This window comes from Oncorhynchus keta, chromosome 10 (genome assembly GCF_023373465.1).
Source record: "Oncorhynchus keta strain PuntledgeMale-10-30-2019 chromosome 10, Oket_V2, whole genome shotgun sequence".
NCBI lineage: Eukaryota > Metazoa > Chordata > Actinopteri > Salmoniformes > Salmonidae > Oncorhynchus > Oncorhynchus keta.
In genome coordinates this window covers 75,163,524-75,188,523 of record NC_068430.1, presented here as the reverse complement: position 1 = coordinate 75,188,523, position 25,000 = coordinate 75,163,524, and the positions used below count along the sequence as shown (strand labels likewise).

The 25,000-nt window shown below is 46.3% G+C and overlaps 1 protein-coding gene across 1 annotated transcript in view; it reads right to left on the bottom strand.

The window, feature by feature from the left end:
- The window catches only part of LOC118383525 (voltage-dependent P/Q-type calcium channel subunit alpha-1A-like), a 91,720-nt gene that overhangs the window by 8,208 nt on the left and 58,512 nt on the right, over positions 1-25,000 (bottom strand). The window contains exons 11-22 of the mRNA XM_052526087.1: positions 24,706-24,818; positions 22,179-22,291; positions 21,529-21,660; positions 20,844-20,916; positions 19,379-19,496; positions 18,817-18,884; positions 17,952-18,058; positions 12,035-12,088; positions 10,669-10,825; positions 1,344-1,733; positions 1,174-1,253; positions 1-274 (exon numbers count right to left, since the gene is read on the bottom strand). The exon at positions 1-274 is cut by the window's left edge and continues 31 nt beyond it. Coding sequence (XP_052382047.1) covers positions 1-274; positions 1,174-1,253; positions 1,344-1,733; positions 10,669-10,825; positions 12,035-12,088; positions 17,952-18,058; positions 18,817-18,884; positions 19,379-19,496; positions 20,844-20,916; positions 21,529-21,660; positions 22,179-22,291; positions 24,706-24,818 — 1,679 coding nt within the window. The remainder of the gene's footprint in view (positions 275-1,173; positions 1,254-1,343; positions 1,734-10,668; positions 10,826-12,034; positions 12,089-17,951; positions 18,059-18,816; positions 18,885-19,378; positions 19,497-20,843; positions 20,917-21,528; positions 21,661-22,178; positions 22,292-24,705; positions 24,819-25,000) is intronic.

Below are 25,000 nucleotides of genomic sequence, written 5' to 3'. Positions count from 1 at the left end.
ATAGACAGGAGGCATCATATCCACGACTGTATGAGCCGGCTTGGCCATACTGGTCAGAATTAGACTGTCCATACTATGGTGGTGTGTGTCTGCTGTCACACTGCGGTTCAGGAGGTTATTCACAAGGTCAGGGTGGTCTGGGGGCAGCGGGTGGAGGGTGTGGTCGTGTAGTTTGCTGTTGTTGAGGAGGTTGTCTAGGTCTTCCCTGTACTGACTGTCCTGTCTGAGGATGGGCCGAGCGGTGGAGAGGTTGGGGCCACTGCAGTGGTGGTCTCTGATGGAGGGATGGGGGGTGGGCGGAGTGGGAGGGAGAGGGAAAGAGAGGAAGAGTGAGAGGGGGTAGAGTTTGGGGGAGGCAGGTGCAAGGACAGTGACATCTTGAAAAAAACATAGTTACTATGCTGCTCATTTAATGACATACAGTACAGGACACTGGCTTCGACAAATCAATAGCAATCTACACCACCGTTTAAAAGTTTGGGGTCACTTAGAAATGTCTTTTCCTTTTTAAGAAAAGCAACAAAAAAAAGTTCATTAAAATAACATCAAATTGATCAGAAATACAGTGTAGACATTGTTAATGTTGGAAAAGGCAGAATATCTACATAGGCGTACAGACAATGGACAATGACTCAAAGCACAGCTCCAAACGATGCAATAACTATTTAGGGAAGAAGCAGTCAGCTGGTATTCTGTCTATAATAGAGTGGCCAGCACAGTCACCGGATCTCAACCCTATTGAGCTGTAGTGGGAGCAGCTTGACCGTATGGTACGTAAGAAGTGCCCATCAAGCCAATCCAACTTGTGGGAGGTGCTTCAGGAGGCATGGGGTGAAATCTCTTCAGATTACCTCAACAGATTGACAACTAGAATGCCAAAGGTCTGCAAGGCTGTAATTGCTGCAAATTGAGGATTCTTTGACAAAGGCAAAGTTTGAAGGACACAATTATTATTTCAATTAAAAATCATTATTTATAACCATGTCAACGTCTTCACTATATGTCCTATTCATTTTACACCTCATTTCATGTATGTTTTCATGGAAAACAAGGACATTTGTAAGTGACCCCAAACTTTTGAACGGTAGTGTACATACTTTTGATCCCCAAAGGAAACATTAGGTTTGATATTGACAGATTCAGACACAGACACACGGATCCTCTGTCACTCACTTTCTAACTCGATGCTGTCGGCTCCTCTCTCCATGCCGATGACGCCTTGGCCTCCTCCCCTCCCCCTCTACCTCACCCCCCTCCCCTACCACTACCCCTTCTGTCCCCTTACACTTATGCCTTCTCCCTCCCTCCTCCCCCTCCCTCCTAACCCTCCTGTGCCTCCTCTTCTCATCCCCCACTCCTCCCTCGCTATAATGCGGTGACACACTCCTCCCCTCCTTCCCTTCTTTATGCCTACATCTCCTTCCATGTTCCCTTCTTTCTTCAATACCCTCCAGCGTCTGCAGGGACAATCTGCTCCCCCCGTGCCCCAGACGGGCCTCTCTCTCTGGGCCACTACCTCCCCTTGGTTGACCCCCCCTGTTCCTCTGATGGTAGCAGGCCTGGCGTCTGATGTATTCTTCAGCCCTCTGCTGGCCCAGGGTGTCCTGCGGGTCTAGAGGGGGCTCTCCGGGCCGGGTCTTGTTGGTGTTGTTGTTGCGGTTGTCCTGGGGGTTGACCACCAGCGGACGGTCCAGGTGGGTCTTCATGTCCCCAGCACGATGGGGGTACGACACCTGGGGAGGGAGGGGGTTAAGGATGGTAATGATGTTATCTTCAGAAACGGGATCAATAAGTTACTTTATAAAGGCAAACAACAAGGCAATAAGTTACTTTATAAAGGCAAACAACAAGGCAATAAGTTACTTTATAAAGGCAAACAACAAGGCAATAAGTTACTTTATAAAGGCAAACAACAAGGCAATAAGTTACTTTATAAAGGCAAACAACAAGGCAATAAGTTACTTTATAAAGGCAAACAACAAGGCAATAAGTTACTTTATAAAGGCAAACAACAAGGCAATAAGTTACTTTATAAAGGCAAACAACAAGGCAATAAGTTACTTTATAAAGGCAAACAACAAGGCAATAAGTTACTTTATAAAGGCAAACAACAAGGCAATAAGTTACTTTATAAAGGCAAACAACAAGGCAATAAGTTACTTTATAAAGGCAAACAACAAGGGCAGAATTCTAACACTTGGACCTCAAGTTAAGATTCTTCCATAAATAAAGAAAACCCTGTGTTTATTCTCTTCTAACTCAAATCCTTTCTCCTTTCCTGAGCCCTACTCCTAGAACCAGAGATATGCAGAGTTTAGCAAACAGTCCGCCATTTTGTCACCAAAGGCTCTAATTGTGGATGTAACTAGTGGGACATTTTTGGCACCAATAGCTACCAGTAATTTACCAAAGTTACCGGAATTGTCTGTAATTTTGGTAATTAACAGGTAAGCTATGACAATCTATGGTAACTTTGGTCATTCAGACCTGAATAACGTAAAAAAAAAAAATGTATTCACATATTGTCCATAAGTTTAGAGTGGATAGACCATATGGTTCAAGAGAAAATAGCCGAGTTAATGGAAAAAGCATTTAATCAACAACGGCATTATTTTCAATTTACTCTGCAACTCTTCCAACTGTTGACTTCTTTCACAACAGCCACCAGTTTGGAGGCAGAATACTCTGCAACTCTTCCAACTGTTGACTTCTTTCACAACAGCCACCAGTTTGGAGGCAGAATACTCTGCAACTCTTCCAACTGTTGACCTTTTTCACAACAGCCACCAGTTTGGAGGCAGAATACTCTGCAACTCTTCCAACTCTTCCAAACTTTGGAGGCAGAATACTGAACTTTGACCTTTCACAACAGCCACCAGTTTGGAGGCAGAATACTCTGCAACTCTTCCAACTGTTGACTTCTTTCAAACAGCCACCAGTTTGACAGAATACTCTTTTCCAACTGTTGACCTTTTTCACAGCCACCAGTTTGGAGGCAGAATACTCTGCAACTCTTCCAACTGTTGACTTCTTTCACAACAGCCACCAGTTTGGAGGCAGAATACTCTGCAACTCTTCCAACTGTTGACCTTTTTCACAACAGCCACCAGTTTGGAGGCAGAATACTCTGCAACTCTTCCAACTGTTGACTTCTTTCACAACAGCCACCAGTTTGGAGGCAGAATACTCTGCAACTCTTCCAACTGTTGACCTTTTTCACAACAGCCACCAGTTTGGAGGCAGAATACTCTGCAACTCTTCCAACTGTTGACTTCTTTCACAACAGCCACCAGTTTGGAGGCAGAATACTCTGCAACTCTTCCAACTGTTGACTTCTTTCACAACAGCCACCAGTTTGGAGGCAGAACATTTACAACGTTGACACAGTAAAATAAATAAAAGTGTAAAGAAATATAGAAATGATATATTATGCTGAAACTCATATTAAACACCAGTGGTATTCACTAAGTTGATTCTTTATTTTTAGGACAATGTTTTACAGTTTAGTCATTCTATTTTTTATTTTCAAATCATCTTATTTGATTATTCAATATATTTTACATGTGATAAGGCCACACAGAAATTCTGGTAGTTTACCGGCAAAATTCCAAAGTTCCAGTAATATATCCTCCCTTTGCAACCATAGGCACCAACATGGGGTCCATTATAAACCATAGGCACCAACATGGGGTCCATTATAAACCATAGGCACCAACATGGGGTCCATTATAAACCATAGGCACCAACATGGGGTCCATTATAAACCATAGGCACCAACATGGGGTCCATTATAAACCATAGACACCAACATGGGGTCCATTATAAACCATAGGCAACATGGGGTCATTATAAACCATAGGGGGTCCATTATAAACCATAGGCACAACATGGGGTCCAACATGGGGTCCATTATAAACCATAGGCACCAACATGGGGTCCATTATAAACCATAGACACCAACATGGGGTCCATTATAAACCATAGGCACCAACATGGGGTCCATTATAAACCATAGACACCAACATGGGGTCCATTATAAACCATAGGCACCAACATGGGGTCCATTATAAACCATAGGCACCAACATGGGGTCCATTATAAACCATAGGCACCAACATGGGGTCCATTATAAACCATAGACACCAACATGGTGTCCATTATAAACCATAGACACCAACATGGTGTCCATTATAAACCATAGACACCAACATGGTGTCCATTATAAACCATAGACACCAACATGGTGTCCATTATAAACCATAGACACCAACATGGTGTCCATTATAAACCATAGACACCAACATGGTGTCCATTATAAACCATAGACACCAACATGGGGTCCATTATAAACCATAGACACCAACATGGGGTCCATTATAAACCATAGACACCAACATGGGGACCATTATAAACCATAGGCACCAACATGGGGTCCATTATAAACCATAGGCACCAACATGGTGTCCATTATAAACCATAGACACCAACATGGGGTCCATTATAAACCATAGGCACCAACATGGGGTCCATTATAAACCATAGGCACCAACATGGTGTCCATTATAAACCATAGGCACCAACATGGTGCCCATTATAAACCATAGGCACCAACATGGGTCCATAGGCACCAACATGGGTCCATTCCATTATAAACCATAGGCACCAACATGGGGTCCATTATAAACCATAGGCACCAACATGGGGTCCATTATAAACCATAGGCACCAACATGGGGTCCATTATAAACCATAGGCACCAACATGGGGTCCATTATAAACCATAGGCACCAACATGGGGTCCATTATAAACCATAGGCACCAACATGGGGTCCATTATAAACCATAGGCACCAACATGGGGTCCATTATAAACCATAGGCACCAACATGGGGTCCATTATAAACCATAGGCACCAACATGGGGTCCATTATAAACCATAGGCACCAACATGGTGTCCATTATAAACCATAGGCACCAACATGGGGTCCATTATAAACCATAGGCACCAACATGGTGTCCATTATAAACCATAGGCACCAACATGGGGTCCATTATAAACCATAGACACCAACATGGGGTCCATTATAAACCATAGGCACCAACATGGGGTCCATTATAAACCATAGGCACCAACATGGTGTCCATTATAAACCATAGGCACCAATACGGCGACCATTATGAACCATAAATCTCAGGTTTGCTGAACTACTATATATATACACACAGTTGACTCCTGATGATTGCAAATGCCAAGAGTGTGGAAAGCTGTGATCAAGGCAAAGGGTGGCTATTTGAAGAATCTCAAATATTAAATATATTTTGATTAGTTTAACACTTTTTTGGTTACTACATGATTCCATATGTGTTATTTCATAGTGTTGATGTCTTCACTATTATTCTACAATGTAAAAATAGTAAAAATAAAGAAAAACCCTTGAAGGAGTAGGTGTTCTAAAACTTTTGACTTGTACTGTATATACATAGTATAAGTTTATCTGCGGTTCTATGGGTAACATTTTACACTACCGTGTCGTTATTACTGTGTAATCATTCAGTACAGTACTACAATCATAGTGACTATTTTTTACACTACATTTACACTGTAGGATTAGTTACTGTTGAAGTTACACTGTACTGACATGCATAACTAGACAGTAAAAAAGGACTGTGAAGTGTCCCAGTTTTATTGTATCTCTCACCTCTCCCTCCTCTTCTCCCCTGACCTTCCAGTGTTCTGTCTCTCACCTCTCCCTCCTCTTCCCCCCTGACCTTCCAGTGTTCTGTGTCTCTCACCTCTCCCTCCCCCTCTCCCCTGACCTTCCAGTGTTCTGTGTCTCTCACCTCTTCCTCCCCTTCTCCCCTGACCTTCCAGTGTTCTGTCTCTGTCTCTCTCACCTCTCCCTCCTCTTCTCCCCTGACCTTCCAGTGTTCTGTGTCTCTCACATCTCCCCCCTTCTCCCCTGACCTTCCAGTGTTCTGTGTCTCTCACCTCTCCCTCCTCTTCTCCCCTGACCTTCCAGTGTTCTGTGTCTCTCACCTCTCCCTCCCCCTCTCCCTGACCTTCCAGTGTTCTGTGTCTCTCACCTCTCCCTCCCCTCTCCTCTGACCTTCCAGTGTTCTGTGTCTCTCACCTCTCCCTCCCCTCTCCCCTGACCTTCCAGTGTTCTGTGTCTCTCACCTCTCCCTCCTCTTCCCCCCTGACCTTCCAGTGTTCTGTGTCTCTCACCTCTCCCTCCCCCTCTCCCCTGACCTTCCAGTGTTCTGTGTCTCTCACCTCTTCCTCCCCTTCTCCCCTGACCTTCCAGTGTTCTGTCTCTGTCTCTCTCACCTCTCCCTCCTCTTCTCCCCTGACCTTCCAGTGTTCTGTGTCTCTCACCTCTCCCCCCCTTCTCCCCTGACCTTCCAGTGTTCTGTGTCTCTCACCTCTCCCTCCTCTTCTCCCCTGACCTTCCAGTGTTCTGTGTCTCTCACCTCTCCCTCCCCCTCTCCCCTGACCTTCCAGTGTTCTGTGTCTCTCACCTCTCCCTCCTCTCTCCCCTGACCTTCCAGTGTTCTGTGTCTCTCACCTCTCCCTCCCCCTCTCCCCTGACCTTCCAGTGTTCTGTGTCTCTCACCTCTCCCTCCCCCTCTCCTCTGACCTTCCAGTGTTCTGTGTCTCTCACCTCTCCCTCCCCCTCTCCCCTGACCTTCCAGTGTTCTGTGTCTCTCACCTCTCCCTCCCCTCTCCCCTGACCTTCCAGTGTTCTGTGTCTCTCACCTCTCCCTCCCCTCTCCCCTGACCTTCCAGTGTTCTGTGTCTCTCACCTCTCCCTCCCCCTCTCCCCTGACCTTCCAGTGTTCTGTGTCTCTCACCTCTCCCTCCCCCTCTCCCCTGACCTTCCAGTGTTCTGTGTCTCTCACCTCTCCCTCCCCCTCTCCCCTGACCTTCCAGTGTTCTGTGTCTCTCACCTCTCCCTCCCCCTCTCCTCTGACCTTCCAGTGTTCTGTCTCTCACCTCTCCCTCCCCCTCTCCCCTGACCTTCCAGTGTTCTGTGTCTCTCACCTCTCCCTCCTCTCTCCCCTGACCTTCCAGTGTTCTGTGTCTCTCACCTCTCCCTCCCCCTCTCCCCTGACCTTCCAGTGTTCTGTGTCTCTCACCTCTCCCTCCCCTCTCCCTGACCTTCCAGTGTTCTGTGTCTCTCACCTCTCCCTCCCCTCTCCCCTGACCTTCCAGTGTTCTGTGTCTCTCACCTCTCCCTCCCCTCTCCCTGACCTTCCAGTGTTCTGTGTCTCTCACCTCTCCCTCCCCCTCTCCCCTGACCTTCCAGTGTTCTGTGTCTCTCACCTCTCCCTCCCCCTCCCCTGACCTTCCAGTGTTCTGTGTCTCTCACCTCTCCCTCCCCCTCTCCCTGACCTTCCAGTGTTCTGTGTCTCTCACCTCTCCCTCCCCTCTCCCCTGACCTTCCAGTGTTCTGTGTCACCTCTCCCTCCCCTCTCCCCTGACCTTCCAGTGTTCTGTGTCTCCCTCTCCCTCCCCTCTCCCTGACCTTCCAGTGTTCTGTGTCTCTCACCTCTCCCTCCCCTCTCCCCTGACCTTCCAGTGTTCTGTGTCTCTCACCTCTCCCTCCCCCTCTCCTCTGACCTTCCAGTGTTCTGTCTCTCACCTCTCCCTCCCCCTCCCCTGACCTTCCAGTGTTCTGTGTCTCTCACCTCTCCCCCCCTCTCCCTGACCTTCCAGTGTTCTGTGTCTCTCACCTCTCCCTCCCCTCTCCCCCTGACCTTCCAGTGTTCTGTGTCTCTCACCTCTCCCTCCCCTCTCCCCTGACCTTCCAGTGTTCTGTGTCTCTCACCTCTCCCTCCCCTCTCCCCTGACCTTCCAGTGTTCTGTGTCTCTCACCTCTCCCTCCCCTCTCCCCTGACCTTCCAGTGTTCTGTGTCTCTCACCTCTCCCTCCCCTCTCCCCTGACCTTCCAGTGTTCTGTGTCTCTCACCTCTCCCTCCCCTCTCCCCTGACCTTCCAGTGTTCTGTGTCTCTCACCTCTCCCTCCCCCTCTCCCCTGACCTTCCAGTGTTCTGTGTCTCTCACCTCTCCCTCCCCTCTCCCCTGACCTTCCAGTGTTCTGTGTCTCTCACCTCTCCCTCCCCTCTCCCCTGACCTTCCAGTGTTCTGTGTCTCTCACCTCTCCCTCCCCTCTCCCCTGACCTTCCAGTGTTCTGTGTCTCTCACCTCTCCCTCCCCTCTCTCCCTGACCTTCCAGTGTTCTGTGTCTCTCCAGTGTTCTGTGTCTCTCACCTCTCCCTCCCCTCTCCCCTGACCTTCCAGTGTTCTGTGTCTCTCACCTCTCCCTCCCCTCTCCCCTGACCTTCCAGTGTTCTGTGTCTCTCACCTCTCCCTCCCCCTCTCCCCTGACCTTCCAGTGTTCTGTGTCTCTCACCTCTCCCTCCCCCTCTCCCCTGACCTTCCAGTGTTCTGTGTCTCTCACCTCTCCCTCCCCCTCTCCCTGACCTTCCAGTGTTCTGTGTCTCTCACCTCTCCCTCCCCTCTCCCTGACCTTCCAGTGTTCTGTGTCTCTCACCTCTCCCTCCCCTCTCCCTGACCTTCCAGTGTTCTGTGTCTCTCACCTCTCCCTCCCCTCTCCCCTGACCTTCCAGTGTTCTGTGTCTCTCACCTCTCCCTCCCCCTCTCCCCTGACCTTCCAGTGTTCTGTGTCTCTCACCTCTCCCTCCCCCTCTCCCCTGACCTTCCAGTGTTCTGTGTCTCTCACCTCTCCCTCCCCCTCTCCCCTGACCTTCCAGTGTTCTGTGTCTCTCACCTCTCCCTCCCCCTCTCCCCTGACCTTCCAGTGTTCTGTGTCTCTCACCTCTCCCTCCCCCTCTCCCCTGACCTTCCAGTGTTCTGTGTCTCTCACCTCCCTCCCTCCCCAGTCTCCCCCTGACCTTCCAGTGTTCTGTGTCTCTCACCTCTCCCCCCCTCTCCCCTGACCTTCCAGTGTTCTGTGTCTCTCACCTCTCCCTCCCCCTCTCCCCTGACCTTCCAGTGTTCTGTGTCTCTCACCTCTCCCTCCCCCTCTCCCCTGACCTTCCAGTGTTCTGTGTCTCTCACCTCTCCCTCCCCCTCTCCCCTGACCTTCCAGTGTTCTGTGTCTCTCACCTCTCCCTCCCCTCTCCCCTGACCTTCCAGTGTTCTGTGTCTCTCACCTCTCCCTCCCCCTCTCCCCTGACCTTCCAGTGTTCTGTGTCTCTCACCTCTCCCTCCCCTCTCCCCTGACCTTCCAGTGTTCTGTGTCTCTCACCTCTCCCTCCCCCTCTCCCCTGACCTTCCAGTGTTCTGTGTCTCTCACCTCTCCCTCCCCCTCTCCCCTGACCTTCCAGTGTTCTGTGTCTCTCACCTCTCCCTCCCCCTCCTCCCTGACCTTCCAGTGTTCTGTGTCTCTCACCTCTCCCTCCCCCTCTCCCCTGACCTTCCAGTGTTCTGTGTCTCTCACCTCTCCCTCCCCCTCTCCCCTGACCTTCCAGTGTTCTGTGTCTCTCACCTCTCCCTCCCCCTCTCCTCTGACCTTCCAGTGTTCTGTGTCTCTCACCTCTCCCTCCCCCTCTCCTCTGACCTTCCAGTGTTCTGTGTCTCTCACCTCTCCCTCCCCTCTCCCTGACCTTCCAGTGTTCTGTGTCTCTCACCTCTCCTCTCCCCTCCCTGTGTCTCTCCCCTGACCTTCCAGTGTTCTGTGTCTCTCACCTCTCCCTCCCCCTCTCCCCTGACCTTCCAGTGTTCTGTGTCTCTCACCTCTCCCTCCCCTCTCCCCTGACCTTCCAGTGTTCTGTGTCTCTCACCTCTCCCTCCCCCTCTCCCCTGACCTTCCAGTGTTCTGTGTCTCTCACCTCTCCCTCCCCCTCTCCCCTGACCTTCCAGTGTTCTGTGTCTCTCACCTCTCCCTCCCCCTCTCCCCTGACCTTCCAGTGTTCTGTGTCTCTCACCTCTCCCTCCCCCTCTCCCCTGACCTTCCAGTGTTCTGTGTCTCTCACCTCTCCCTCCCCCTCTCCCCTGACCTTCCAGTGTTCTGTGTCTCTCACCTCTCCCTCCCCTCTCCCCTGACCTTCCAGTGTTCTGTGTCTCTCACCTCTCCCTCCCCTCTCCCCTGACCTTCCAGTGTTCTGTGTCTCTCACCTCCAGTGTTCCCTCTCCCTCCCCCTGACCTTCCAGTGTTCTGTGTCTCTCACCTCTCCCTCCCCCTCTCCCCTGACCTTCCAGTGTTCTGTGTCTCTCACCTCTCCCTCCCCCTCTCCCCTGACCTTCCAGTGTTCTGTGTCTCTCACCTCTCCCTCCCTCTCCCCTGACCTTCCAGTGTTCTGTGTCTCTCACCTCTCCCTCCCCCTCTCCCTGACCTTCCAGTGTTCTGTGTCTCTCACCTCTCCCTCCCCTCTCCCCCCCTGACCTTCCAGTGTTCTGTCTCTCTCACCTCTCCCTCCCCCTCTCCCCTGACCTTCCAGTGTTCTGTGTCTCTCACCTCTCCCTCCCCTCTCCCCTGCCCTTCCAGTGTTCTGTGTCTCTCACCTCTCCCTCCCCTCTCCCCTGACCTTCCAGTGTTCTGTGTCTCTCACCTCTCCCTCCCCTCTCCCCTGACCTTCCAGTGTTCTGTGTCTCTTACCTCTCCCTCCCCCTCTCCCCTGACCTTCCAGTGTTCTGTGTCTCTCACCTCTCCCTCCCCCTCTCCCCTGACCTTCCAGTCCTCCGTGTCCATCTCGTTGTACAGGGCCTCTCTGCTGGTCATCAGGTTCTGTCTCCTTATCTCACTGGTCCTCTGTTCCCACACGGATTTACCACCAGCCTTATTATTCTTCTGCTGCTCCTTACTGTGGGGAGAGAAAACAAGAAAGAAAATAAGGAAGAAAGAAAGAAAGAGAGAGAGAGAGAGGGGAAGTGTAGAAGAAGAAGATACGGAGAGGAAGTTTGGGATAAGAAAGAAGAGAGGAGAAGGGGATCAGTTGTGAATGTTTCTAGACGAGATAGAAGAGATAACTAGATGTTTTTTTCTCCCAGCCCCTCTAAGCGATGATGTCATAGACCCAACAGCAGACAGACAGCCAGTGAGAAGAGTCCTTGTAGCCCACATAGGAATACACTGCAGAGGTTGCTGTGATGATGATTACGATGATGATGGTGGTGAAGATGATTATGATGGAAGTGCCAAAACATCGACAGATACCTCAAATTAAGGTAGTTTTTACACATAAATTGTTTATTACAAGATTTTGTTGAATAAGCCTTTTTGTTTGTTGAATTTTTAACCACATTATTTTACAAACATATCAACAAAATCTCAAACAGTTTGTTTCAATGTATACAAACGATTCCCTTCTTGCGAGACAAAGACAGAGACAAAGACAGAGACGAAGACATAGCCATGGACTTTTGAGAAGGTAGGGGGTGAAATGTGTTACAGCCTTCAGCCCCCCAACTGCACCCCCACCCCCCTCCCAAATGACCCCTCCTGTACTTCCCCTCGAGTACCTCACTAACACCTCTTACCTCCAACCATTCAGATATTTCAGATCATTCTAGACGTGAATGATGACAAAGCCTCATAGAAAAGAATGGTCCGTTTTCAATTCAAATATGACATTTCAATTCATCCTTTTGAATATACTGAATTGAAAGTGGAATTGACCCCAACAACCCCAGCTAGCCAGCTTATCACACCTACTAACAAAATGACAGCCAGCCAGAGGTGAACAAACAAACACCAAAACAAGGATCAGGAATTAGGATTGGCAAAACACAAAAACGTTCCCAAAGTTCCCAGGTTTTCCAGAAATCCCAACTGGAATATTCCAACTGGAAATGTTCAAATATATGTTTGTTTTACCCCCGGAGGTTTTTAGAATGTTGCAACCCTAAATCCTGAAACAGCACGGAAAGACAGACTGAAAAAAAACAAAAGAACGACACAAACTTCAAAAATAAAGGACAAACAACATCACAAAAGGATGGATGAGGAAAAGATCAAATAAAAAGTCCAAAAGAAAAAAGTCAAGTGTAAAATGAGATAAAGGAGTAAATACCAGTCAAGCACATTCCCTGTGGCATCGATACGCTCAGTTTTTATTACTGTCACTCTGAAGAGGAGACAAGGAGGGAGGGAGCGACACAGCCGACATAAAAACAACGCCGCCACAACCTTCCTCCCACCACTTCTACCGTACACAACGTTTATATACAACCTCCTCACAACAGTTCCTTTTTTTCTTTCTGTCTACAACGTCAGAGTGTTGTTAGTGTCATGAGAAATAGGGGTGTTAGGAAGGTGAATCGGATAAAAACAATGTCCTCCCTCCACCTCTACTATATACAACATTCACAAGAGTGAAAGAGTGAGTCCTGGCAGTTCGTGTAAGAAGATGTGGTAAAACTTCTCAGAACATTTACAGAACCTTCAGACAACCTTTAACGTTTAGAAGAGTGAGTTAGTGTGTTCGTGTAGGAAAAAGGGGAGGGTTGGTTTGGAGGAGGGTTAGTTACCGGTAGGTGGGGTGTATTAAAAACAGCGTTGCTATAACCTTCCCATGTTTAAATAACCTTTAGACAACGTTTAGACAATGTTTAGAAGAGTGAGTTAGTGTGAGTAGGGTTAGTTACCGGTAGGTGGCGTGTATAAAAACAGCGTTGCTATAACCTTCCAATGTTTAAATAACCTTTAGACAACGTTTAGACAACGTTTAGAAGAGACTAGGGTTGTCATGATACCAGTCTCACAAGAAAACACAACATAAAACGACTTCAAACCAAACTACATTTTATTAGTCACATGCGCTGAATACAACAGTGAAATGCTTACTTACAAGCCCCTAACCAACAATGCAGTTAAAAAAATATGAATAAGAATAAAAAATAAAAGTTACAAGTAGTTAAAGAGCAGTGTGCAGGGGCACTGGTTAGTCAAGGTAATTTTTCCTTTATTTAACTAAGCAAGTCAGTTAAGAATAAATACTTATTTTTAATGACGTCCTAGGAACAGTGGGTTAACTGCCTTGTTCAGGGGCAGAATCCCCAGCTCGGGGATTAGATCTTGCAACCTTTCGGTTACAAGTCCAACGCTCTAACCACTAGGCTACCTGCCGCCCCATATGTACATGTAGGTAGAGTGACTATGCATAGGTAATAACAGAGTAGCAGCGGTGTAAATGGACAGCCCCGTTGATGAGAATGGGGGGCGTGCTCAGTCCTCCATTCCTGTAGTCCACAGTATCTCCTTTGTCTTGATCACGTTGAGGGAGAGGTTGTTGCCCTGGCACCACACGGCCAGGTCTCTGACCTCCTCCCTATAGGCTGTCTCGTCGTTGTTGGTGATCAGGCCTACCACTGTTGTGCATCTGCAAACTTAATGATGGTGTTGGAGTCGTGCCTGGCCATGCAGTCATGAGTGAACAGGGAGTACAGGAAGGGGCTGAGCACGCACCCTGAGGGGCCCCAGTGTTGAGGACCAGTGTGGCGGATGTATTGTTGCCTACCCTTACCATCTGGGGCGGCCCGTCAGGAAGTCCAGGATCAAGTTGCAAAAGGGAGGTGTTTAGTTCCAGGGTCCTTAGCTTAGTGATGAGCTTCGTGGGCACTATGGTGTTGAACGCTGAGCTGTAGTCAATGAATAGCATTCTCACATAGGTGTTCCTTTTGTACAGGTGGGAAAGGGCAGTGTGGAGTGAAATAGAGATTGCATAATCTCTGGATCTGTTGGGGTGGTATGCACATTGGAGTAGGTTTAGACTGTCTGGGATTATGGCGTTGATGTGAGCCTTTCAAAGCACTTCATGGCTACAGAGCGCTACGGGTCAGGAGTCATTTAGGCAGGTTACCTTAGTGTTCTTGGGCACATGGACTATGGTGTTCGGCTTAAAATATTTTGGTATTATAGACTCGGACAGGGAGAGGTTGAAAATGTCAGTAAAGACATTTGCCAGTTGGTCAGCGCATGCTCGTAGTACACATCCTGGTAATCTGTCTGGCCCTGCAGCCTTGTGAATGTTGACCTGTTTAAAGGTCTTAATCACGTTGGCTGCGGGGGGCATGATCACACAGTCGTCCAGAACAGCTGGTGCTCTCATGCATGTTTCAGTGTTATTTCCCTCGAAGCGAGCATTGAAGTAGTTTAGCTAGTCTGGTAGGCTTGTGTTACTGGACAGCTCTAGGCTGTGCTTCCCTTTGTAGCCTGTAATGGTTTTCAAGCCCTGCCACATCCAACGAGCGTCGGAGCCAGTGTAGTACGTCCTGTATTGACACTTTGCTTATTGGATGGTTCGTCGGGGTGCATAGCGGGAATTCTTATAAGCTTCCGGGTTAGAGTCCCGTTCCTTGAAAGCGGCAGCTTTAGCCTTTAGCTCCGTGCGGATGTTGCCTGTAATCCATGGCTTCTGGTTGGGGTATGTACGTACGGTCACTGTGGGGATGACGTCATCGATACACTTATTGATGAAGCCCGTGACTGATGTGGTGTACTGCTCAATGCCATCGGAGGAATCCCGGAATGTGTTCCAGTCTGTGGAGCAAAACAGTCCAGTAGCATCTGCTTCATCTGACCACTTTTTTATAGACCGAGTCACTGGTGCTTCCTGCTTAAATGTTTGCTCGTAAGCAGGAATCAGGAGGATAGAATTATGGTCAGATTTGCCAAATGGAGGGAGAGCTTTGTACGCATCTCTGTGTGTGGAGTAAAGGTGGTCTACAGTTGTTTTCCCTCTGGTTGCACATTTAACATGCGGATAGAAATTTGGTAAAACAAATGTAAGTTTCTCCTGTTGGAAACAAACAGCCTTACGATGTCACCCAGAGTCACATGTTTCTATTTCAAGCTATAACACACTATATTTTACAGGACCAAAGAGTTTAGTCTGCTTTCTGATTTCCTTCCTGCCGTGGAAAATCAGCTGTCGTAGTATGGCGATACTGGTCCTATGACAACATTTAGAAGAGTGTTTGGAGGGGGTTAGTTGTTGGAGTAATGTGTTTGTGCCTCTGTTTAAATCACCACCACCAAGTCAAAGGCATTAGCATCTGATATATGGCACCTTGAATGTGTGTGTCTACAGTATTGTTAATGTATAGCAGGGAAATGTACACACACTCTCGCTCCTCCATCCCATCCCCTACGTCCTCTAAGACATGACTAAACCTATTGTTCTCCGTGTAAAAAACACTAAGACAGGCGCAGAGTACCGGGTAAGGACTTTTTATAAAGGCCTGGAGGGGCTTATGTCAAATCTGCTTCTCCTTGCAGAAACAGCAGACAATGGAACACACACACACACACACACACACACACACACACACACACACACACACACACACACACACACACACACACACACACACACACACACACACACACACACACACACACACACACACACACACACACACACACACACACACACACACACAAAGAGGGCACATCAAACATTTCAAAGGGCCACAGAATTTCAGTAGAAACTATTTCCTTTTCCTGTCACTGTCTTTGATGATAAGAAGATGCCATTCTTCTGGCTGTAGTCTGTCTTTGCCCGCTAGCGTTGCCGCGTAGCCACTTAGCTCGTTTCCATTGACTCTGAATGGAATTAGGGTGGAATTACGTCTTAGTGCACTCACTCACTGTCAAATTTGATGATGCTTCGTACGTTTTTTTTATGGGACCTTGCCACTCCTCGAAGCTCAAATTAGTATATTTAACTATGCTTCCTTCTCATAACTAGTATAGTGTATTTAACCTCCTTCTCATAATTACTGTAGTGTATTTAACCTTGTACCTCTCTCGATGATGACTGTGATTAAAGTTGAAGAAGCCTAGGTCAGTGGCTACGGAGTTTTAGGTCGAGTGGGAGATGGAGTGAGCGTCAGATTGAGTCTTGAAGTGTGTGTTGGTCGGATTGAGTAGAGTGTTGGAGTGTACATTAGACTGAGTACTGATGTACTGTGTATGTGTGTGTGTGTGTGTGTGTGTGTGTGTGTGTGTGTGTGTGTGTGTGTGTGTGTGTGTGTGTGTGTGTGTGTGTGTGTGTGTGTGTGTGTGTGTGTGTGTGTGTGTGTGTGTGTGTGTTTCCAGTGTATCAGTATATTTGCTTTCATATGTGACACAACTGAAATAACCACAGATCTAGCAACAGATAGATAGATATAATATAGATAGAATATAGATAGAATATGGATAGATAGATGTATATAATATAGATAGAATATAGACAGATAGAATATATATAGATGATAAAGTATAGATATATAGATAGATAGAAAGAATATATATAGATAGATGGATAGAATATAGAGAGATAGAATATAGATAGATAGATATAATATAGATAGATAGATAGATAGATAGATAGATAGATAGATAGATAGATAGATAGATAGATACAGTGCATTCAAAAAGTATTCAGACCCCTTCACTTTTTCCACATTTTATTACATTACAGACATTTTTGCAAATGTATAAAAAAAATAACGTAAATATTACATTTACATAAGTATTCAGACCCTTTTCTCAGTACTTTGTTGAAGCACCTTTGGCAGCAATTGAGTCTTCCTGGGAATGACGTTTTGGTCTTCTTGGGAATGAAGTTTGGCACACCTGTATTTGGGGAGTTTCTCCCATTAATCTCTGCAAATCCTCTCAAGCTGCACAGCTATTTTCAGGTCTCTCCAGAGATGTTCGATCGGGTTCAAGTCCGGCCTCTGGCTGGGCCACTCAAGGACATTCAGAGACTTGTCCTGAAGCCACTCCTGCGTTGTCTTGGCTGTGTGCTTAGGATTGTTGTGCTGTTGGAAGGTGAAACTTCGCCCCAGTCTGAGGTCCTGAGACCCCTGGAGCTCAGATTTTCATCAAGGATCTCTCTGTAATTTGCTCCGTTCATCTTTCCCTCGATCCTGACTAGTCTCCCATGCTTCACCGTGGGGATGGTGCCAGGTTTCCTCCGGACATGGAGCTTGGCATTGAGGCCAAAGAGTTCAATCTTGGTTTCATCAGAACAGAGAATCTTGTTTGTCATGGTCTGAGAGTCCTTTAGGTGCCTTTTGGCTAACTCCAAGCAGTCTGTCATGTCTTTTACTGAGGAGCGGCTTCCATCTGGCCACTCTACCATGAAGGCCTGATTGGTGGAGTGCTGCAGAGATGGTTGTCCTTCTGGAAGGTTCTTTCATCTCAACAGAGGAACTCTGGAGCTCTGTCAGAGTGGCCATCGGGTTCTTGGTCACCTCCCTGACCAAGGCCCTTCTCCTCCGATCGCTCAGTTTGTCCGTGTGGCCAGCTCTAGGAAGAGTCTTGGTGGTTCTAAACTTCTTCCATTTAAGAATGATGGAGGCCACTGTGTTCTTGGGGACCTTCAATGCTGCAGAAATTGTTTGGTACCCTTCCCCAGATCTGTGCCTTGACTCTATCCTGTCTCGGAGCTCTACGGAAAATTCCTTTGACCTCACGGCTTGTTTTTTTCTTCTCTGTCATGCACTGTGGGACCTTATATAGACAGGTGTGCACCTTTCTATATCATGTCCAATCAATTGAATTTCCCACAGGTGGACTCCAATCAAGTTGTAGAAACATCAAGGCTGATCAATGGAAACAGGATGCACCTGATCTCAATTTCGAGTCTCATAGCAAAGGGTCTGAATACTTATGTAAATAAGGTATTTACATTCTAAAAACCCGTTTTCGCTTTGTCATTATGGGCTGTTGTGTGTAGATTGATGAGGATTCTTTAAAACAAATCCATTTTAGAACAAGACTGTAATGTAAGAAATGCGAAAAAGTAAAGGGATCTGAATACTTTCTGAATGTACTGTAGACAGACAGACAGACAGACAGACAGACAGACAGACAGACAGACAGACAGACAGATAGATAGATAGATAGATAGATAGATAGATAGATAGATAGATAGATAGATAGATAGATAGATAGATAGATAGATAGATAGATAGATAGATGTGTACTCTACTCACGCAGCGATGGAGAGGTTAGCGGCAGACAGAGGACTAACTTCAGCCACCTCCTTGGCCTTCTGCAGGGTTGTCTTGGCATTAGCTGCCTCTTCTTGCTCCTCCTCATCCTGGAGGGAGGGAGGGAGAGAAATGGAGAGAGATAAAGTGAGAGAGAGAGAGGGAGAGAGAGAGAGAGAGAGAGAGAGAGAGAGAGAGAGAGGGGGGGAGCGAGAGAGAGAAATAGAGAAAGAGAGAAAGAAAGTGAGAGAGAGAAAGCGAGAAGAAAAGAAAGAGCGAGAGAGAGAAAGAGTCGAGAGAGAGAAAGAGAGAGCATTAGCCATATGAAATAGACCTTATTCAGTCTGTGTGTTCTATCATTGACAGCTAGTGGGGTGTCGAACATTAGTCAATTAACAATGTCTGAATAAGGTCTATCGCCTGGTCCAGTCAGTGGTAGGCAGGCTCAGTACAAGAGTAAAACAGTACAGTATAATTCACAAAATTCCCTAGTTTTCCAGAAATACTTGTTGAAAGTTCCTGGAATTAGGAGAGCATAAGCAGGAAATCCAGGAATCCTGGAAAACTCTGGGAATTTGGGGAAAGTTACCAGAATTGTGCAACTAGGATCAGCTTCCCATCCCCAAATCCTAACGCAAAACTGACCCAAGATCAGCATAGAGTATAAGGATAACTTCACCCATACAGTCATAGCCAGGTTATGTACAGTCATAGCCAGGTTATGTACAGTTATAGCCAGGTTATGTACAGTCATAGCCAGGTTATGTACAGTTATCGCCAGGTTATGTACAGTCATAGCCAGGTTATGTACAGTTCTAGAAAGGTTATAACCAGGTGAGGTAAAGTAAGGTATAATGTGGTCCAGTACCTTGGTCAACTCCTGAGCATTGGCCAGATTGTCCACGGCGATAGCTAAGAACACATTCAGCAGGGTGTCTGAGAGCAGAAGGGTTAAGGAACTGAAAGGACCAACTCAGAAACATTATGACACAAGCCATGACATTCTGATTAGTATCTCTTCCCTCTGTTTGTGTTCCTCTAGAATGTCTGTATGTGTGTTCTTACGTGCCACATTACACACACACACCATAGAGAGACTTCAACTGTGCTGTGTGTGTTTGTGTTCCTCTAGAATGTCTGTACGTGTGTTCTTACGTGCCACATTACACACACACACACCATAGAGAGACTTCAACTGTGCTGTGTGTGTTTGTGTTCCTCTAGAATGTCTGTACGTGTGTTCTTACGTGCCACATTACACACACACACACCATAGAGAGACTTCAACTGTGCTGTGTGTGTTTGTGTAATGCATTTATATGTGTGTGTGTGTGTATGGTGCGTGTGTGTGTGTATGCATTTATATGTGTCTCTGTGTGTATGTGTGCGTTTATGTGTGTATCAGCATAGAGCCGTGGTCATCAGGATACAGTTGCCGAAGAGTGTGAGCACTATGAAGAAGACGGAGTAGGCCATTCCACTGTTTACTCCTCCCTGAGACTTGATCCCATCATACATCACCATGTTCCAGTCTTCACCCGTCAGGATCTGAACACACACACACACACACACACACACACACACACACACACACACACACACACACACACACACACACACGCACACACACACACACACACACACACACACACACACACACACACACACACACACACACACACACACGCACACACACACACACACACACACACACACACACGCACACACACACACACACGCACACACGCGCACACACCACGCGCGCACACACACACACACACACACACATGCGCACACACACACACACGCACACAGATCATCATACATGACACGCATCATAATCTGCGCAGTTTCCATGGCACAGTAAAACACTAGTGTTGAGCCATTTGCATGTGCGCACACTCACGGGAGAAAAATACAAGATGTTACTACACACGTAATCAACGCACAAAGCGTGTTCACACAACGTGAGTCAAGCTCGTCAGAGAAACCCAATAGGATAACTAAATACAATAAGTAGCAAGTCCTACGAGTCAGAGGCTGGAGCAGCCAATCAAATCTAGAAACAGGACGTGAACACAATGAGTGCTGTACTACCGTGGCAAAAGCACAGAGAGCTAGACAGGTGTTTGGTATGAGACAGAACCTACAGCATGGGCCCTCTCACATCCCCCTGTGGGATCCCAATCCTGGAGTGTTTGGTACCCCGATTCGCTCTAGTAGGCTTGTGTGATACCTGGCTGTAGTGAATCGTGGCCCTGTGTGAGTAGCGGTTCTGAGATGCAGGACCAGTGGACCTACCAGGTATTCGCTCTAGTAGGCTTGTGTGATACCTGGCTGTAGTGAATCCTGGCCCTGTGTGAGTAGCGGTTCTGAGATGCAGGACCAGTGGACCTACCAGGTATTGTGTGATACCTGGCTGTAGTGAATCGTGGCCCTGCGTGAGTAGCGGTTCTGAGATGCAGGACCAGTGGACCTACCAGGTATTGTGTGATACCTGGCTGTAGTGAATCGTGGCCCTGTGTGAGTAGCGGTTCTGAGATGCAGGACCAGTGGACCTACCAGGTATTGTAATGCGGCAGCGCGAGTCACGTGGAATTTCTCTGCCTGATGTAAACCGGCTCGCTGACGTCATGACAAAGGTACATGTTTCTAATCGCGCCCTCAAACGGTTCTTTTCAGGTCTTGGCAAAGCAAAACATATTATGTAGAATTCTCACAGACGCGCCAGGAAACCGAACCAGGAAACCGAACCAGGTAACCAAACCAGGTAACCAAACCAGGTAACCAAACCAGGTAACCAAACCAGGTAACCAAACCAGGTAACCACACCAGGTAACCAAATTTCACATGTGAAAACGCCCTGTATCACCAAAGAATGGTCCAATGTCTAACCTGAAATACTGTCATTATAGCTGCAGGAAAGGTGTCAAAGTTGGTGGCCGGTGTGCCACCTTCAAAGTTGAACCTGGGAGGGAGAAAGAGAGAGGGAGGGAGAGGGACAAAGGGAGAGAGAGGAGCGAGCGAGAGAGAAGTGCAAGAAATTATGATACATCATGGATACGTCCGGACAGATCCACACAGAAGGAAGTCCATTGTGAGTTGACAGTTCCTCAAGTCTCTCTCTCCACGCCATGAAGTCCATCATCAGTTTATGCGTGTGTGTGTATTACATTTGACATTTCAGTCATTTAACAGACATTCTTATCCAGAGCAACTTACAGGAGCAATTAGGGTTAAGTGCCTTGCTCAAGGGAACATCAACATATTTTTCACCTAGTCTGCCTGGGGATTCGAACCAGCGACCTTTGGGTTACAGGCCCAATGTCTACCTGTCTCCCATTGTCTATGTATGTGTGTGTGTGGGTGTGTACGTAACAGCCCTTGGATTCCTGCATGTATATGTGTGTGTGTATGTGTGTGTGTGTGTGTATGTGTGTCAGCGTGCACGTGAACCTGTGTGTGTGTATGTGTGTGTGTGGGTGTGTACGAAACAGCCCGTGGATTCCTGCATGTATATGCGTGTGTGTGTGTCAGCGTGCGTGTGAACCTGTGTGTGTGTATGTGTGTGTGTACTGACTGTCCACCGAAGAGCTGCATGCCCAAAAGGGCAAAGACGACAATGAAGAGGAAGAGGAGGAAGAGCAAACTGATGATGGACTTCATAGAGTTGAGTAATGATACCACCAAGTTACGTAGAGGGGCCCAGTACCTAGGGAGAGAGGGATGAGGAGAGAGGATGAGAAAGAGGGGGAGGGAGAGAGAGAGAGAGAGAGAGAGAGAGAGAGAGAGAGAGAGAGAGAGAGAGAGAGAGAGAGAGAGAGAGAGAGAGAGAGAGAGAGAGAGAGAAAGAGGGGGAGGGAGAGGGAGAGAGAGAGAGACAGAGAGAGAGAGAGCGTAGGAAGGAAAGAAGAAAGAAAGGGAGAAGGGGAAGAGAGAGGTTAGTGGACAGGCATAAAAAAAACATTGAGACATCAAAACCACTTTTTTTGTCAAGATGGCTAGATCAGAGAAAGAGAAGAAAGCAAGGGAGGAAGAGAGACAAAGGCAGACAGCAGTGATGGCCGACTGGAACATAGAAACAGAGAGAAAATGACAAAGTCAGAAGAAGAGAGAAAAAGAGAAAAGGATGGAGAAAGGCTGATGATGCAACGAGCCTGTAGCAGTGGTGAAACACAGAATCCCTTGGTGACTGAAGAGGCCAAACAACCCTGTGTGTGTGAGACTCACTTGGTGACTTTGAAGATCCTGAGCAGTCGGAGGGCTCTTAACACACTGATGCCAAACGATGTCCCTGGCTTAATGACCGCGTATATCACCTCAAATATACTGCCCACGATCACCTAACACACACACACACACACACACACACACACACACACACACATTAGAACACTGTTTCTGAATGACTGGTTCTGAATGATAAAAACAAATAGGTATCGTCACTTCATAGTCAAAATAGTTCAGCTCGTGCATTGGTGGTATGGTAGTAGTATATTAGTAGTATACTGGTGGTATAGTAGTAGTATAGTAGTAATATGACAGTAGTATACTGGTGGTATAGTAGTAGTATAGTAGTAATATGGCACTAGTATACTGGTGGTATAGTAGTAGTATATTAGTAGTATACTGGTGGTATAGTAGTAGTATAGTAGTAATATGACAGTAGTATACTGGTGGTATAGTAGTAGTATAGTAGTAATATGGCAGTAGTATACTGGTGGTATAGTAGTAGTATAGAAGTAATATGGCAGTAGTATACTGGTGGTATAGTAGTAGTATATTAGTAGTATACTGGTGGCATAGTAGTAGTATAGTAGTAGTATACTGGTGGTATGGTAGTAGTATATTAGTAGTATACTGGTGGTATAGTAGTAGTATATTAGTAGTATACTGGTGGTATAGTAGTAGTATAGTAGTAATATGACAGTGGTATACTGGTGGTATAGTAGAAGTATAGTAGTAATATGACAGTAGTATACTGGTGGTATAGTAGTAGTATAGCAGTAGTATACTGGTGGTATAGTAGTAGTATAGTAGTAGTATACTGGCGGTATAGTAGTAGTATAGTAGTAGTATAATGGTGGTATAGTAGTAGTATAGTAGCAGTATACTGGTGGTATAGTAGTAGTATAGTAGTAGTATAGTCGTAGCATACTGGTGGTATAGTAGTAGTATAGAAGTAATATGGCAGTAGTATACTGGCGGTATGGTAGTAGTATAGTAGTAGTATACTGGTGGTATAGTAGCAGTATAGTAGTAGTATACTGGCGGTATAGTAGTAGTATAGTAGTAGTATACTGGTGGTATAGTAGTAGTATAGTAGCAGTATAGTCGTAGTATACTGGTGGTATAGTAGTAGTTTAGTAGTAGTATACTGGCGGTATAGTAGTAGTATAGTAGTAATATGGCAGTAGTATACTGGTGGTATAGTAGTCGTATAGTAGTAATATGACAGTAGTATACTGGTGGTATAGTAGTAGTTTTGTAGTAGTATACTGGCGGTATAGTAGTAGTATACTGGTGGTATAGTAGTAGTATAGTAGTAAAATGGTAGTAGTACACTGGTGGGATAGTAGTAGTATAGTAGTAATATATTAGTAGTATACTGGTGGTATAGTAGTAGTATAGTAGTAATGTAGTAGTAGTAATTTAGCAATGTAGTACTAGTATGGTAGTAGAATAGTAGTAATATGGCAGTAGTATACTGGTGGTATAGTAGCAGTATAGTAGTAGTATACTGGTGGTATAGTAGTAGTATAGTAGTAATATGACAGTAGTATACTGGCGGTATAGTAGTAGTATAGTAGTGCTATACTTGGTGGTATAGTAGTAGTATAGTAGTAGTATACTGGTGGTATGGTAGTAGTATAGTAGTAGTATACTGGTGGTATAGTAGTAGTATATTAGTAATATGGCAGTAGTATACTGGTGGTATGGTAGTAGTATAGTAGTAGTATACTGGTGGTATAGTAGTAGTATAGTAGTAATATGGCAGTAGTATGCTGGTGGTATAGTAGTAGTATACTGGTGGTATAGTAGTAGTATAGTAGTAATATGGCAGTAGTATACTGGAGGTATAGTAGTATAGTAGTAATATGGTAGTAGTATACTGGTGGTATAGTAGTAGTATACTGATGGTATAGTAGTAGTATAGTAGTAATATGGCAGTAGTATACTGGTGGTATAGTAGTAGTATCATAGTAATATGACAGTAGTATACTGGTGGTATAGTAATAGTATCATAGTAATATGACAGTAGTATACTGGTGGTATAGTAATAGTATAGTAGTAGTATACTGGCAGTATAGTAGTAGTATAGTAGTAGTATACTGGTGGTATAGTAGTAGTATACTGATGGTATAGTAGTAGTATAGTAGTAATATGGCAGTAGTATACTGGTGGTATAGTATTAGTATACTGGTGGTATAGTAGTAGTATCATAGTAATATGACAGTAGTATACTGGTGGTATAGTAATAGTTTAGTAGTAGTATACTGGCAGTATAGTAGTAGTATAGTAGTAGTATACTGGTGGTATAGTAGTAGTATAGTAGTAATATAGTAGTAGTACACTGTTGGGATAGTAGTAGTATAGCAGTAGTGTACTGAAGGTATAGTAGTAGTATAGTAGTAGTATACTGGTGGTATAGTAGTAGTATAGTAGTAGTATACTGGTGGTATAGTAGTACTATAGTAGTAGTATAGTAGTAAAATAGTAGTAATATAGTAGTAGCAGGAGTAACAGCTCTACTCACAACACAGTCAAAGCAGTTGAAGGAGGAGTTGAAGTAGGGCCTAGTCCCCAAGCCATACATCTTAATACACATCTCTGACATGAACAGACCCAGGAATATAAACTCTGCATAGACTGGAGAGAGAGAGAGTGGGGGGGAGAGAGGGGGAGAGAGAAAGAGAGGGGGGGGGGGGAGGAGAGAGAGGGTGGGAGAGAGCAAGAGAGAGGGGGGAGGGGAGAGAGAGAGAGAGAGGGGGAGAGAGAGAGAGAGAGAGAGAGAGGGGGAGAGAGAGAGGGGGAGAGAGAGAGAGGGAGAG